The sequence below is a fragment of the Capra hircus genome, chromosome 18 (genome assembly GCF_001704415.2).
Source record: "Capra hircus breed San Clemente chromosome 18, ASM170441v1, whole genome shotgun sequence".
NCBI lineage: Eukaryota > Metazoa > Chordata > Mammalia > Artiodactyla > Bovidae > Capra > Capra hircus.
The window spans coordinates 45998719-46013556 of NC_030825.1; the positions used below are offsets into that span (position 1 = coordinate 45998719).

At 44.0% G+C, this 14838-nt stretch overlaps 1 protein-coding gene across 1 annotated transcript; it reads right to left on the reverse strand.

Moving 5' to 3' along the window:
• LOC108638061 (major allergen I polypeptide chain 1-like) lies at nucleotides 6036-13056 on the reverse strand. Its single transcript, XM_018063161.1, has 3 exons — nucleotides 12944-13056; nucleotides 12571-12806; nucleotides 6036-6146 (listed from the first exon to the last, which is right to left on the reverse strand). Exons 1-3 carry the CDS (start codon nucleotides 13002-13004, stop codon nucleotides 6036-6038), a joined length of 408 nt encoding a protein of 135 aa, XP_017918650.1. The 5' UTR covers nucleotides 13005-13056.

The window sequence follows — 14838 nt, forward strand, 5'->3', positions numbered from 1 at the left end:
ACAGTTTAAAATTTATGGTTTGATTTGAATACTATCATGGGAGAAGCTGTGAGTTGGGAAGATAACGCTGACTTAATTGATAACTTAAAAGAAACCCAGAGTATCTGCACTGAAAGAGTGGAGCAAGCCTTCACAGCAATTGATCATGGAGATTACTATTTGGAAGGCTACCGAACAATGGATACAAAGACTTAGCCTGGAAGCATGGCAACATACACTTGTCAGCACCTTGCATTTATTCTGAAGTTATGGAAGCATTGAAATTTCAACCAGGATTGTATTTTCCTAACCTGGAAAGTGGAACTGTATATTTAAGTTCAATCATGGGCTTAATTTTAGATAATTTTATTTTTGTAAAATTCTATTTTAAAAAGGAAAAAGAAAAAAAAGTTACAGAAAGTTAACCAGGATGAAAAAGCAGAAAGTTATGTCCCAGATGAAGGGACAAGATAAAACCCCAGAAAAATAGCTAAGTGAAGTGGAGATAGGCAACCTTCCAGAAAGAGAATTCAGAATAATGATAGTGAAAATGATCCAGGATCTTGGGGAATCAATGGAGAAGATGTAAGAAATGTTTACCAAAACCTAGAAGAACTAGAACTAAAGAACAGAGATGAACAATGCACTAGATGGAATCAATAGCAGAATAATTGAGGAAGAAGAATGGATAAATGACTTGGAAGACAGAATGCTGAAAATCACTGTCACAGCATGTAATATAAAAAATAAAATGAAAAGAAATGAGGACAGCATAAGAGACATCTGGGACATCATTAAACACACCAACATTTGCATTATAGAGGTCCCAGAAGGAAGAGGAAGAGAAAAAGCATCTGAGAAAATATTTGAAGAGATAATAGCTGAAAACTTCCCTAATATGGGAAAGGAAATAGTCAACCAAGTCCTGGAAGCATAGAGAGACCCAGGCAGGATAAATCCAAGGAGGAACACACCAAGACACATAGTTATAAAACTGACAAAAATTAAAGACAAAATATTAAAAGCAACAAGGGAAAAATGACAAATAACATATAAGGGAATTCCATCAGGCTATCAGATGATTTCTCAACATAAATTCTACAAGCCAGTAGAGAATGGCATGATATATTTAAAGTGATGAAGAACCTACAACCAAAAATACTCTACTCAGCAAGACTCTCCTTCAGATTTGATGGAGAAATCAAAAGTTTTCCAGACAAGCAAAAGTTAAGAGAATTCAGCGCCACCAAAGAGGTTTTACAATAAATGCGAAAGGGACTCTCTAGACAAGAAACACAGGAGAAGGAAAAGACCTAAAGAAAATAAACCCAAAACAATTAAGAAAGCAGTAATATGATCATCAGTTCAGTTCAATCACTCAGTCGTGTCCGACTGTTGGCGACCCCATGAATTGCAGCACCCCAGGGCTCCCTGTCCATCAGCAACTCCCAGAGTTCACTCAAACTCATGTTCATTGAGTCAGTGATGCCATCCAGCCATCTCATCCTTGGTCGTCCCCTTCTCCTCCTGCCCTCAATCCTTCCCACCATCAGAGTCTTTTCCAGTGAGTCAACTCTTCTCATGAAGTGGCCAAAGTGCTAGAGTTTCAGCTTCAACATCAGTCCTTCCAAAGAACACCCAGGGCTGATCTCCTTTAGGATGGACTGGTTGGATGTCCTTGCAGTCCAAGGGATTCTTAAGAGTCTTCTCTAACACCACAGTTCAAAAGCATCAATTCTTCAGCGCTCAGCCTTCTTCACAGTCCAACTCTCACATCCATACATGACTACTGGAAAAACCATAGCCTTGACTAGATGGACCTTTGTTGGCAAAGTAATGTCTGCTTTTCAATATGCTATCTAGGTTGGTCATAACTTTCCTTCCACGGAGTAAGCGTCTTTTAATTTCATGGCTGTAGTCACCATCTGCAGTGATTTTGAAGCCCCCCAAAATTAAGTCTGACACTGTTTCTACTGTTTCCCCATCTATTTCCCATGAAGTGATGGGAGCAGATGCCATGATCTTTGTTTTCTGAATGTTGAGCTTTAAGCCAACTTTTTCACTCTCCTCTTTCAGTTTCACCAAGAGGCTTTTTAGTTCCTCTTCACTTTCTGCCATAAGGGTGATGTCATCTGCATATCTGAGGTTATTGATATTTCTCCCAGCAATCTTGATTCCAGCTTGTGCTTCTTCCAGCCCTGCGTGTCTCATGATGTGCTCTGCATATGAGTTAAATAAGCGGGGTGGCAATATACAGCCTTGACGTACTCCTTTTCCTATTTGGAACCAGTCTGTTGTTCCATGTCCAGTTCTAACTGTTGCTTCCTGAGCTGCATATAGGTTTCTCAAGAGGCAGGTCAGATGGTCTGGTATTCCCATCTCTTTTCAGAATTTCCACAGTTTATTGTAATCCACACAGTCAAAGGCTTTGGCATAGTCGATAAAGCAGAAATAGATGTTTTTCTGGAACCCTCTTGTTTTTTCGATGATCCAGCAGATGTTGACAATTTGATCTCTGGTTCCTCTGCCTTTTCTAAAATCAGCTTGAACATCTGGAAGTTCATGGTTCACATATTGCTGAAGCCTGGCTTGAAGTATTTTGAGCATTATTTTACTAGTGTGTGAGATGAGTGCAATTGTGTGGTAGTTTGAGCATTCTTTGGCATTGCCTTTCCTTGAGATTGGAATGAAAACTGACCTTTTCCAGTCCTGTGGCCACTGCTGAGTTTTCCAAATTTGCTGGCATATTGAGTGCAGCACTTCCACAGCATCATCTTTCAGGATTTGAAATAGCTCAACTGGAATTCCATCACCTCCACTAGTTTTGTCCGTAGTGATGCTTTCTAAGGCCCACTTGACTTCACATTCCAGGATGTCTGGCTCTAGGTGAGTGATCACACCATTGTGATTATTTGTATACATACATATATATCATCTCCCTCTTGAACCTCTCTTCCTGAACTCCAACCCTCTAGATTGTCAGAGAGCTAGGCTGGGCTGTCTGTGCTATATAGCAGCTTCTTGCTAGTTGTCTATTATACACATGAGAAAATATTGAATGCTTCACAAATTTGGATGTCATTCTTGTGCAGGGGCCATGCTATCCTCTCTGTGTCGTTGCAGTTTTAGTATATGTGCTGCTGAAGCAAGCACCGTCACTGTCTCCGTCTTCTGTAAATCTGTTTATTTATTCATGCTCAGCTCCGCTGGGGCTTCGTTGTGGTGCACAGGATCTTTGTAGTGGCAGCATGTGCGGTCTTTTGTCGCAGCGCTCAGCCTTCTCTGTAGTTGTGGCACACGAGTTTTAGTTACATTATGGCATGTGGCATCTTAATTTCCCACTCAGAGATCCAGCCAGTGTCTCCTGTATTGGAAGATGGATTCTTCACCACTGGACCACCAGGGAAGTCTCATCAGGGTTGCTCTTAGTTCTGGGCTTCCTCAGAAATCTTTTAGGGCTTTGCTCTAATAGTTTCCCTTGAACAGGTAGGCCAAAATCATTTTGGTATTTCTCTTATTATTATTCCTTCTGTGCCTCTCCTGAAAGAAGAGGCTGTTTCCTCATGAGGATGGGCTGCTTCCTCATGAGGATGGGCTGTTTCCTCATGAGTGTGGAAGATGCTCCTGAACCTGGGCCAGTCCTGTGTGTCTGCTCAGAGCTGCCTTTGTGGTGGAGGCAGTGGTGATGTCCTGGTATCTGGGCTCGCCCTTGCCCTGCTGTCATCAGCAGGGCCTCTTCACCTGGCTCTGTTGTGTTGACCATGCTAGTTTCTGTGCCCCGGCTGCCCAGATACAGGGGCCTGTGTGCAGTTTTGCAGGCTTTACAAGTGGGGCATATTTGTTTATCCAAAGTAGTGAGTTTGCAGTTACCTCAGTAATCTGGGAATGGACATGATAAATCCATGTGTGTGTTTTCTTTGCTTTCTTTCAGCGTATAAGCTGTGTTTCTGTCAACTCTTTTTGTCTTTTGAGCGCTCCTCAGGATCTTCTGAGTCCTGTAGCCTTCTGGGGTTACCCCCTTGGGGCACATAAAAGAACATTTTCCCATTCCATGTGGACCCCTTCAGAAGCCTATGTTTGAGACCCCAGCTGGGTATCCTGTGTTCTGATTCCGTGAGCATGGCCAGCTTAAAGATGATTATAAATGTATTATACCTTTGGACTAGTAGTCACTGTTATATAGTATTTTGTAAGAAATTGTGAAGAAACTTCTTGGTTATGATGGTAACACTAAAGCAGTGCATTTATCCATGAGCTCTTCATTGCATTAATGACTTCTGCTATTGCTAGATCTAGGGCCTTTCCTTTGGGGCTTGGCTCCATTCTGTTATTTCTGTCTTGGCACCCAAAGCTTGCTTCCATCTCTCTATGACTTTCTGGCTAGCAGAATCAGGTAGTTTTTCTCTGGAAGCATCTGACTGAACTTGCTCTGGGTCACCTGTGGCGAAATAAGGTTTGCTGAGGGCCAGAACTGAGTTGGGACACAAGGCATGATCACAGTCAGACCCTTTACCAAATAAGATTCACATCTAGTAACTGCTTTTGGCAAAGAGCCACCAAGTACTGAGCTGCAGTGTCAGCTGACTTCCATGGAGCCTCTTCTCATCATGGCTCCTGCTACCTGGGGGCCACCTCTCTGAAGGTCACCCCACTAGGGGCTCAGGTGGCTGCAGATGTGTCTCAGAGGTTCCTGGGCAGGAAGGTGAACACCACAAGGCCCAGGCTGCACATGCTGGCTCTTTATCTGTGGCAGCAGGACTTCCGTGTGGTGGGACCCTTGCCCATGTATCCCGTGCTTCCTGTCCTTCAGATGACACTGCCTCCAATGCCTTCTGCAATGCTCTGAGGACAGGAGCCAGGGCCTGGAGTACTGAGTAACACAGGTGGCTGCTATGGATCCAGCCCAGTGCCCTTCCCAGGGTGCCACAGGATCCTCTGAGACGTCCCCGGACTGTGGGACATTCAGTGACATCAGGGTGAAGAGCTGGTAAGGTTCAGTGGAGGAATGTAGCACATGTAGCCCTTTTCTTATGTAAGCTGTTTACAAAATAAAATTTTAATTTGGGATAATTTTTGATTTATTGAAAAGTTACAAATATTTATCAAAACTGAGAAACAATATTAGATGATTACTAAGATACCACCCTTATGGCAGAAAGTGAAGAGGAACTAAAAATCCTCTTGATAAAAGTGAAAGAGGAGAGTGAAAAAGTTGGCTTAAAGCTCAACATTCAGAAAACAAAGATCATGGCATCTGGTCCCATCACTTCATGGGAAATAGATGGGGAAACAGTGGAAACAGTGTCAGACTTTATTTTTTTGGGCTCCAAAATCACTGCAGATGGTGATTGCAGCCATGAAATTAAAAGGCGCTTATTCCTTGGAAGGAAAGTTGTGACCAACCTAGACAGCATATTCAAAAGCAGAGACATTACTTTGCCAACAAAGGTCCGTCTAGTCAAGGCTATGGTTTTTCTAGTGGTCATGTATGGATGTGAGAGTTGGACTGTGAAGAAGGCTGAGTGCCGAAGAATTGATGCTTTTGAACTGTGGTGTTGGAGAAGACTCTTGAGAGTCCCTTGGACTGTAAGGAGATCCAACCAGTCCATTCTAAAGGAGATCAGTCCTGGGTTTTGTTTGGAAGGACTTATGCTAAAGCTGAAACTCCAGTACTTTGGCCACCTCATACTAAGAGTTGACTCATTGGAAAAGACTCTGATGCTGGGAGGGATTGGGGGCAGGAGGAGAAGGGGACAACCAAGGATGAGATGGCTGGATGGGATCACCGACTCAATGGACATGAGTTTGAGTAAACTCTGGGAGTTGGTGATGGACAGGGAGGCCTGGTGTGCTGCAGTTCATGGGGTCTCAAAGAGTCGGACACGACTGAGTGACTGAATTGAATAAACCTCACAGTATATTTGGTTTTAACCAGGTTGTCTATTAATGTCACTTTGATTTCCAGGATCTAATCCACAACCTATACTCACTGCATTCACTGTCATGTGTCCCTCATGTCCTCTGCTCTGTGGAGTTACTCATTCTCTCCTTGTCTGTTATGGCCTTGGCAGTCCTGAGGAGCACTGGCCAGGGATGGTAGAAGGCCCTCCAAGTGGAATATGGCTGCTGTTGTCCTCATAATGTAGAGTGCGCTTCAGACCTTTGGTCTTGAGGAAAACACCACAGAGGTAAATCACCCTGTCTCATTACCTCAGGGCTCACGTGACAGCAGAGGGTCTTACCACTGGGAATATCACTTTTGATTAGTTCATTATATTGTGTTTGTCCAGTTTCTGCACTGTTTTCCCCTTCCCCTCCTCTTCTCTTTGGAAATAAGTTACTAAGGCTAGCCCACAATCAGGTGATCATGGCAGTAATTTCCTCCTCCTTGCAGGGATGATCTATCTGTGTTATTCAGGATGTTTCTTTAAGGAATGGTTGTTTCTTCTCCCACATTTGTTTATTTAGTCATTTATTTATATGAGTATGGACTCATACATATTACTTTATACTCTGCGTTATCATCTAATTTTCTGTTATTTATTTTGTCTTCTAACTGTTTCCAATTTGGCAATTGGGAGCTTTCTTAAACTTTCTCCTAGAGTTTTCAAGGTCCATCTTATCTTGTTTGTGCCAACAAACTGTTTTCCTAGTGTGGAAGGTTGACTTTGGCCCTTGAGAGAGTTTTCACGCACAGAGTGGCACCTCTGGTGGACCCAGCCCTCTGGGCCTTAGACCTCCTATCTCCAGTGTCCTCGAGAGCTGTGGACCTCAGAATCTCTGACACAGGAGGCAAACACCACAACTTTACAGCTTCTCTCTGAGTTTCTGGATAGACTACAGTCCAAGCCCTTCTTGAGACTAGGTTCACTTATGGAGGAGGGTGGGACAACCAAGAAAAATGCCAAGACTGGAGACACTGGGCATCAAGAATGTACCAGGAACTTGCTCCGTTAAGGGTTTGAGAAAAGCTGGTGGTATGATCTGTTGTTACAGAATTAGCAGCACCTGAGAAAATCCACGTGGCCTCAAGTCCTGAGAGTTCCCAGGTCAGAATGATTTGGAGTCCAAGGCTGCTGTCCACTAGTGCCCGGGGTCCAGTCTGGAGACTGCAGATGTTAAGATATTTGGGGGCTACAGGAACGCCCAGTGCTGCATTCTTATCTCCAGGACTTAAACTTGGGGAAAAAGGAAGGATTCTAGATGACCTTTTTTCTACCTGGTAGTGGTGTAGACCTGTCCTTGGGCCTCCTGTGATTCCATCTGCTCAGTCTGGGAGAGTGCTGACCTTGGAGCCAGGATAAGTTGGGGGAGGGATGACCAGGGAAACAGGTGTCCCAGTTGGGGCTGGGACAACAGAGCACTTGGCTCCAAATGGAGTCACTTAGAAATAGTCAACTCCACTTGGTCTTTGGGAAAGATACTACCACAAGTTCTCTAGGAGTTCTGCTCTCAGAGTAGGAAGAGCTTCCTACAGTAGACACATGAAGGGCTGAGAGAACCACCTGTGCAGACAGGCCTGTGGAGCTCCTGGGAGGGATGTGGGCTGGGGTCAGGGAGCTAGTGGTTCATGAAGCGGCAGAAACCCTGCTCTGAGCAGAGCACTCAGTCTGCTGCCTCCATGAAGGGGGCACTACTTGTGCTGGCCTTGATGGTAACTAGAGAACTCACCTTTGAGATGCATGAGGGTAGGAAGGAGGGTCCAGTTGGCCCTCCTGATCCTTGCCCCATGCTGTCTCACTGCATCCTTCCCAGTCCTGTCCAAGCTGCTTTGAGGGGCAGATTCATAGGGCAGGTGGCAGATCAGTTCTCAGGAGCCCTGTAGAAACTCCTGAGGCTTTCAGTCTTTGAATGGAGTGGGTGGTGTGGAATTGGAAGGGTCATTCGCTGTGCACACCTTGAGGGATAGTTTGTTGGGTGTAGTGGTGCTCATTGGAAGGGAGGAAGCAGTCTGATTTGCCTGGGGATGGTGGCCAAGGGCAGAGGGGTCTCCAGGCCTCACCCTTCTTGCTACTCTCCCTACTGGGAGTGCCTCATAGGGAAGCTTTTCTGTCTGGGATGTAAGCAGTCCTGGGAGAGGGTGGGTCTCTGTGGGAGGTGAGTCTGGAAGCTTTGGATGTGTGAGTTCCTATCAAGCAGTGGGAAACAGGAACTTTCTGACCTGGTGATTCTTTTGACAAGGTGTTTTCTGTCTCTACCTTTAGCAGAAGCCTGCCCTGTGTTTTATGGTGTGTTTATTTAGCACAATGTCCTTTGGAAACAGGACACTGTTGGACCTATTCCTGGATGTGGTCAATGCTACTGATTCAGTAGAAGCTGCCATAGGAAAAATCCAGGATTGCTACAGTGAGGCGGGAGTTATTTTCAAGTTTTTGGTTCTGAAATTCTTGGTAATTATTACTTCCCTGACCCCCACTTTGCCTTGCCCACTCACATGCATAGTGCAGTATGCCACATGGTAATAAATCATGCAGTCATGGGATATGTGACGCACATGAACCTTTGCTCCAGCCTATAGCACCTGTAATATGCAAGTGCAGTCCGCCTGCACATCCAGCCTCTTCTGCTACTGAGTATACCCATATCATGCCAGTCAGCTTGCACACAATAGGGGACTGGCATCAGTGCAGTAGGCCAGTGTTTTGACCTATGTGATTGCTTTTTTAGTGAGAAGAGCTAGCATTGGAGGAGTAGAATTTTAATCTTTGGCAGGAAAGGCAGCATTTCCTAGCTCCCACACCTCTAGGAGTCATGTCAGTCCTGTTTAAGGAATATGGAAAAAAGCCCCTGTTTTTAGAGTCTCTTCTCAGGAAGGCTTTATAACATTTACGGCCTGTGGTCACATCACCTCCTTTTTATCACACTTTGATGCCATTGCTCTGGCTCAGAGCTCCGTTTCCACTGACATGGTCTCAGTGCCTACAAGCCAGAAATTCCCTTGTGGTGTTTTGGTGTCTGAGGCTCCTGTGGAGGCTTCTAGCTACCTGTGGCTGCTCACCTGAGCTAGCATGTATCTCCCAAAGACTTTCCCCTCTAGTTCCTTCATCTTACCAAGTTTTGCGTGGTTCTGTATATTCTTTTCCAGTGGTTCAGGTACTCCTGTCTGCTCTCAGCTGGTGCATCTGCAAGCACTTCTGTGTCTGAAGGTGTATTCCTAATGTATCTGTGGAGAGAGATGTACACCACGTCCACATACTCCTCTGCCATCTTGTTCTCCAAATGTGCTTAATTTTTATTTTGCTTGTATTTTGATTTTTTGTATTTGCTTGTACATTTAACTTGTATTTTGCAATATCTTCAAATCACTTATATAGATAATGATGTTTTTGTAGATTTTTAGGATTTTCTCTGTATATTATAATTTGCTCTCTATATTTAATATTTTCTGTGAATGAAGAGAGTTTGATTTCTTCCCTTCCAACTGTACTTCGTTTTCATTTTTTCTTGCTGTTTTTCAGTTGTGAGAGTTTTCAGTCCAATGTTGAACAGAAATAGAAAAACAGGCCTCTTTGCTTATTCTTTTTTTAATATAAATTTATTTATTTTAACTGGAGGCTAATTACTTTACAATATTGTAGTGGTTTTGCCATACATTGACATGAATCCGCCATGGGTGTACATGTGTTCCCCATCCTGAACCCCCTCCCACCTCCCTCCCCATCCCATCCCTCTGGGTCATCCCAGCGCACCAGCCCCGAGCACCCTGTCTCATGCATAGAACCTGGACTGGCGATTCGTTTCACATATGATAATATACATGTTTCAATGCCATTCTCCCAAATCATCCCACCCTCACCCTTTCCCACAGAGTCCAAAAGACTGTTATTTACATCTGTGTCTCTTTTGCTGTCTCGCATATAGGGTTATCGTTACCATCTTTCTAAATTTTATATGTATGCGTTAGTATCTTTGCTTATTCTTAATCTTGGGGGAAAAATTTGGTCTTTGTTTATTAAATGCCATGTTAGCTGAAGTCTTCCTTGTTATTTTTGATGCCTTATATTAGATTGAGGAGGTTTTCTTTTATTACTGTTGTACTGAAAGGCTTAATGATGTTGATTTTTTAATTAATATATTTATTTTAACTGGAAGATAATTACTTTATAATATTGTAACTTTTTTGCCATACATCAACATGAATCAGCCATAGGTATACATGTGTCCCCCCGTATCCTGAACCCCTTTCCCTCCCCCTTCCCTATCCTATCTCTCTAGGTTGTCCCAGAGAACCAGCTTTGTGTGCCTTGCTTCATGCATCAAATTCGCAGTGGTCATCTGTTTTACATATGGTAGTGTGTATATTTCAATGCTGTTCTTTCCCCTTCTCCCACTGGGTCCCAAAGTCTGTTCTTTGTGTTTGTGTCTCCTTTGCTGCCCTGCACGTAAGATTGTTGGTACCATTTTTCTAAATTCCATATGTATGCATTAATATATTAAGTATTTGTCTTTCTCTTTCTGACTTACTTCACTCTGTATAATAGGCTTCAGGTTTATCCATCTCATTAGAACTGATTTAAATGTGTTCCTTTTTATAGCTGAGTAATATTCCATTATGTATATGTACCACAAGTTCCTTATCCATTAATCTGCCCGTCAGTTTTTTTCCTGCATGTTTTGATGTTTTTTGTACACTTTTACCTCCACCTTTTCAGTGTGTGTTTCTTTTTTATTTTTTTGCTTCATTGGTCAGTACTGCCAGTTCCAGAAAATTCATGAAAGTGGGCATCTTAGCTTTTGTCTCAGTTTTGGGGGGAAGGCATTCAATATTTCACCAGTAACTTTTATGTCAATTGTAGGGTGTGTGGGCCTCAGTAGTTGTGGTGCATGGGCTTGTTAGTTGTGGCTTGTGGGCTCTGGAGTTTGGGATCAGTCGTCATGGCACACGAGCTTAGTCGTCCATGGCATGTGGAGTCCTCCAGGACCAGGGATCCCACCTGTGTCCCCTGCATTATTATGTCTTTTGTAGGTGCAGCTCGTCATGTTGAAGAACTTTCTTTTTATCTTAGTTTATGGATATGTTTTATTATGAATATTTTGACTATGTCAAAACATATTTTCAGCTTCAATTGAGATGATAATAAGACTCTTCTCCCTTATTCTGTTAATATGGTGGATTACCTTGATTGACTTTGAATGTTAAATGAATCATGTATTCCCTGCATAAATAGTACTCTGTCTTTATGTGCCACTTCTCTTATATGTTGCTGGATTTGAATTCCTAATATTTTGTGAGTATATTTTTACAAAGGGTATGAATTTCTACTTTTCTTGTAATATCTTTTTCCTGAAAATATGATGAAGAGAATATTGGCCTCAACAGATGAGTTAGGAAGGTTTGTTTGGCATTCATTTTTTAAAGCATTTATAGAGGATTGTCTTTATTGCTTTAATATTTTATGACATTCACCACTGTAGATCTATGGGCCTAGAACTTTTTATTTGTAATGGTTTAATTAAAATTTACCTTTCCTTTTGCATTGAGTCACTTTTAATAATTTTTATCTTTAAGAAAGTTGTCCATTTCATCTAAGCCATCCAATTAATTGGCATAATTTGTTCATAATGTTTTCTCCTTATTTTTATGTATGTAGAACCAATAAAGACATCTCTTCTTTACTTTATTGTAATTTGTGTCTTCTTTCTTTCTTTCTTTTTTCATTTACAGTGACCTTTATTTTTTTATTTTTATTTTTTTTTCTCCTTTCGAAGACAATGGGCTGCTTTTCTGGGTGCCTGATGTCCTCTGCCAGCATTCAGAAGTGGTTTTGTGGAATTTACTCAGCGTTTAAATGTTCTTTTGATGAATTTGTGGGGGAGAAAGTGGTCTCCCCGTCCTATTCCTCCACCATCTTAGGACCGCCCTGTCTTATTTCTTTTCTTGAAAAGTGATACAGGTTTCTCAACTGTTTTGATTTTTTAGAGATCCTAATTTTGATGGTTGTTGATACTTTTTTTTTTGGACTGTACTGAGTCTTCATCACAGACCATGGGCTTTCTTTCTTTGTGGTGAGCTGGGGCTGCTGTCTATTTCTAGAGGATTGACTCTGATCCTCGAGGCATCCCAGGCCTGGGGAGGGCAGGAGGGCAGCTTTTGGAAAAAGATTCCTCTTAGGACATGTGAGGCATAAATTCCCCTTTGGGGTCCAGGGAATAAGGAGAAGTGTTGGGTTTAGGTGGAATAGAGAAGGCTTTCAGGCAGTAAGGGAAAGAACTGATGTTTACAGAAGGGAAGGACTCAATGCTAATGGATTGCAGCAGATTCAGGTTCGTGTGCTGGAAAGGTTGGAGTTAGGGAGGCCAGTGCTGAGGGCCTAACTCCAAAGGAGGTGGCACCACAGAGTCAGGAGGGCCTGGAGGGTCCCAGGCCTGTGACCAGGCAGAGCTGAGCAGTCAGGGCCAGCTCAAGAACTCCAGGGCTGGACTGAGTTTTCCTGCAGGATCCTTTCCCACACTGTGGGTGTCGGCCACATCCTCTCTACCTCCTCGTTCATGAGGATCTTTTTGCTCTCAGTTTGCCAGGGAAGGGCCAGGGTGGAGAGGATATGATCCCCCCACTTCCCAGAGCCCTGAGCAGGTCCCTGACATCCCCACCCCCACACAGTCCCCACAGGCACATTTATACACAGCCTGACCCACCAGAGTACTGAGAGCATCCTGCTTATCCTCGGCTGTCAAACTCTTATCAGCATAGCTCTTTAGGGTATCGGCAGTTTCCGGTACATCAGAGGTTTTGTTATACTTTTCAACTTGTTCAATATAGGCCCCATGTCTTCCCGATATGAACAGGTCAACCGTGTCCCTCAAGGGTGGGCAGATGTCATCACACTCTGAAACAGAAAGATAAGGGGACACTCCCTGAAAGATACTCATCAGAACGCCCTATTCCCTTCCTGCCCCCGACATGTTCAGTGCTGCCCTGGGAAGGTGTCGGAACCCTTGGGGTGCCCAGGTCACAGCCACTCACTTCCACCCGCGATGAGGAGCAAGGCAGCGCAGAGCAGCAGGAGAGCTCCAGCCCGCGTCATGGTGCTGGTGGCAGGTGCTCCCTACTCACCTGGAGCCCTTTTATGCCTGTGCTTGTCCTCCCCCCAGGGGACTGTGTTGCATGCTTCCTTTTTTCAGGAGATTCTGCCAGGTCACAGTGTGAGAGTGCCCGGGGCTGCATAGGAGGAGCTGTGTGTGTTGGCAAGATGCTAGTCCTTGAGTCCACAGAGGGCACTGGCTCAGCCTCCTCCCCACTGGAGGGCTCTGTGGGAGGGGCAGCTGACTCAGGAAGCTTAACAACTGAAAATCCCCAGGTTGACCAAAAAGGGCAAAAGTGCTCCCAGATCAGGCCTCCTGAATGCTGGCCTGTGACAGACTGTCAGAACAACTGTGACCTTGAAGAGTGGCTGGTGTGGACTTTATTGGTCTTCAGGAAGCTCAGAGCTTAGTGAATGGTCTCACAGGGAGTAAGTTCCAGGCAGGGCAAAGCACAAGCCCTGAGCCCCTGGTCAGGGTCTCTGGTGGCTCCTGCCCTACTGTTATCACTGTGTCCTTGATCTTGGTCAGTGGCCTTTGTTGGGCTCCTTCCAGCAATCCCTGTCTGGAGCCCTGAAATGTCATCTATTGCTGGCCTAGAAATTTCTGTTTTTTTCTTGATCAAGAACTGCCAGCTGGTGACTTTGATAGCACCTCATTCTACACAGAAATATTTTCTGCAATCTCTTTTTAAAATATTTATTTATTATTTGGCTGTGTTGAGTCTTAGTTGTGTCACATAGGATCTTCCTTTTGTCATGTGAGGTCTTCTGTTGCGGCACATGGGTTCTCTAGTTGTGGAGCATGGGCTCAGTAGTTATGACCTGCAGGCTGAGTTTCTCTGCTGCATGTGGGATCTTAGTTCCCTGACCAGGGATCGAACCCATGTCCCTTGTGTTGCAAGGTGGATTCTTAACCCCTGGACCACCAGGGAAGTCCCTCTTTTTTCTTTTAATTTTTTTCTTTTGTATTGGAGTATAACCAATTAACAATGTTATGATAGTTTCAGGTCAACAACAAAGGCACTTAGCCGTAAATATATATATATGTGTGTATGTATATATACATACACACATATATACATGCATCCATTCTTTCCAAAATTCCCCTCTCATCTAGGCTGTCACATAACATTGAGTAGAGTTTCTTGTGCTCTACAGTTGGTCCTTGTTGATAATCTGTTTTAAATTTAACAGTGTGCATCTGTCCATCTGAAACTGCCTGACTATCCTTGCCCCCTATCCAACCTGGGCAAGCAAAGTTTTATTCTCTTAAGTCTGTGAGTTTGTTTCTGTTTTGTAAATTAATTCCTTGGTATCATGTCTTTTCCGATTCCCTGTATAACAGATGTCATGAGGTATTTCTGATTCTCTGTCTGACTTGCTTCACTCAGTATGACAATCTTTATGTCCATCCATTTTCTAAAGTCTCTTTCTACTCTTGAGTGTCTGTTCTGTTCCCAACATCACCTCTCCAGAGGAAAAGCCAAGCCCTTTCTAGCCACAATCTCTGGGCCAGTTGCACAACCAGCCCTGCACTGCCTCTGTGGACTTATCCCTGCCTTTCCTCCCTCAGTGCCTCCTGTCTGCTTCTTGACTAGATCAAGTTTGCTTACGCTGCAGGGCCTCTCTGTGTGGTGCCCTCCTCCAGTGGTTGCATGATTCATTCCCTCATCCTTAGGTGTCTTCAAGTATCACAGGGCACAGATTCCCCCATATCTTGAGCCCTTATTTCAAAGCATGCTGCCCTCCGCTCCTCCCCCCATGGCCCTCTGTCTTCTCCCCCTGCTTCATCTTTGCCCAGAGTGCCGGGGTCCAGCCCCAGTGGATCCAGGGAATT

Coding starts and splice junctions, on each gene's coding strand:
- LOC108638061 (XM_018063161.1), bottom strand. CDS start 13,004: ATGACGCGGGCTGGAGCTCTCCTGCTGCTCTGCGCTGCCTTGCTCCTC. Junction 12,807..12,943: donor GCTCCTCATCGCGGGTGGAA/GTGAGTGGCTGT, acceptor TTTCTGTTTCAG/AGTGTGATGACATCTGCCCA. Junction 6,147..12,570: donor CCTGTGGGGACTGTGTGGGG/GTGGGGATGTCA, acceptor GTTTTCCTCAAG/ACCAAAGGTCTGAAGCGCAC.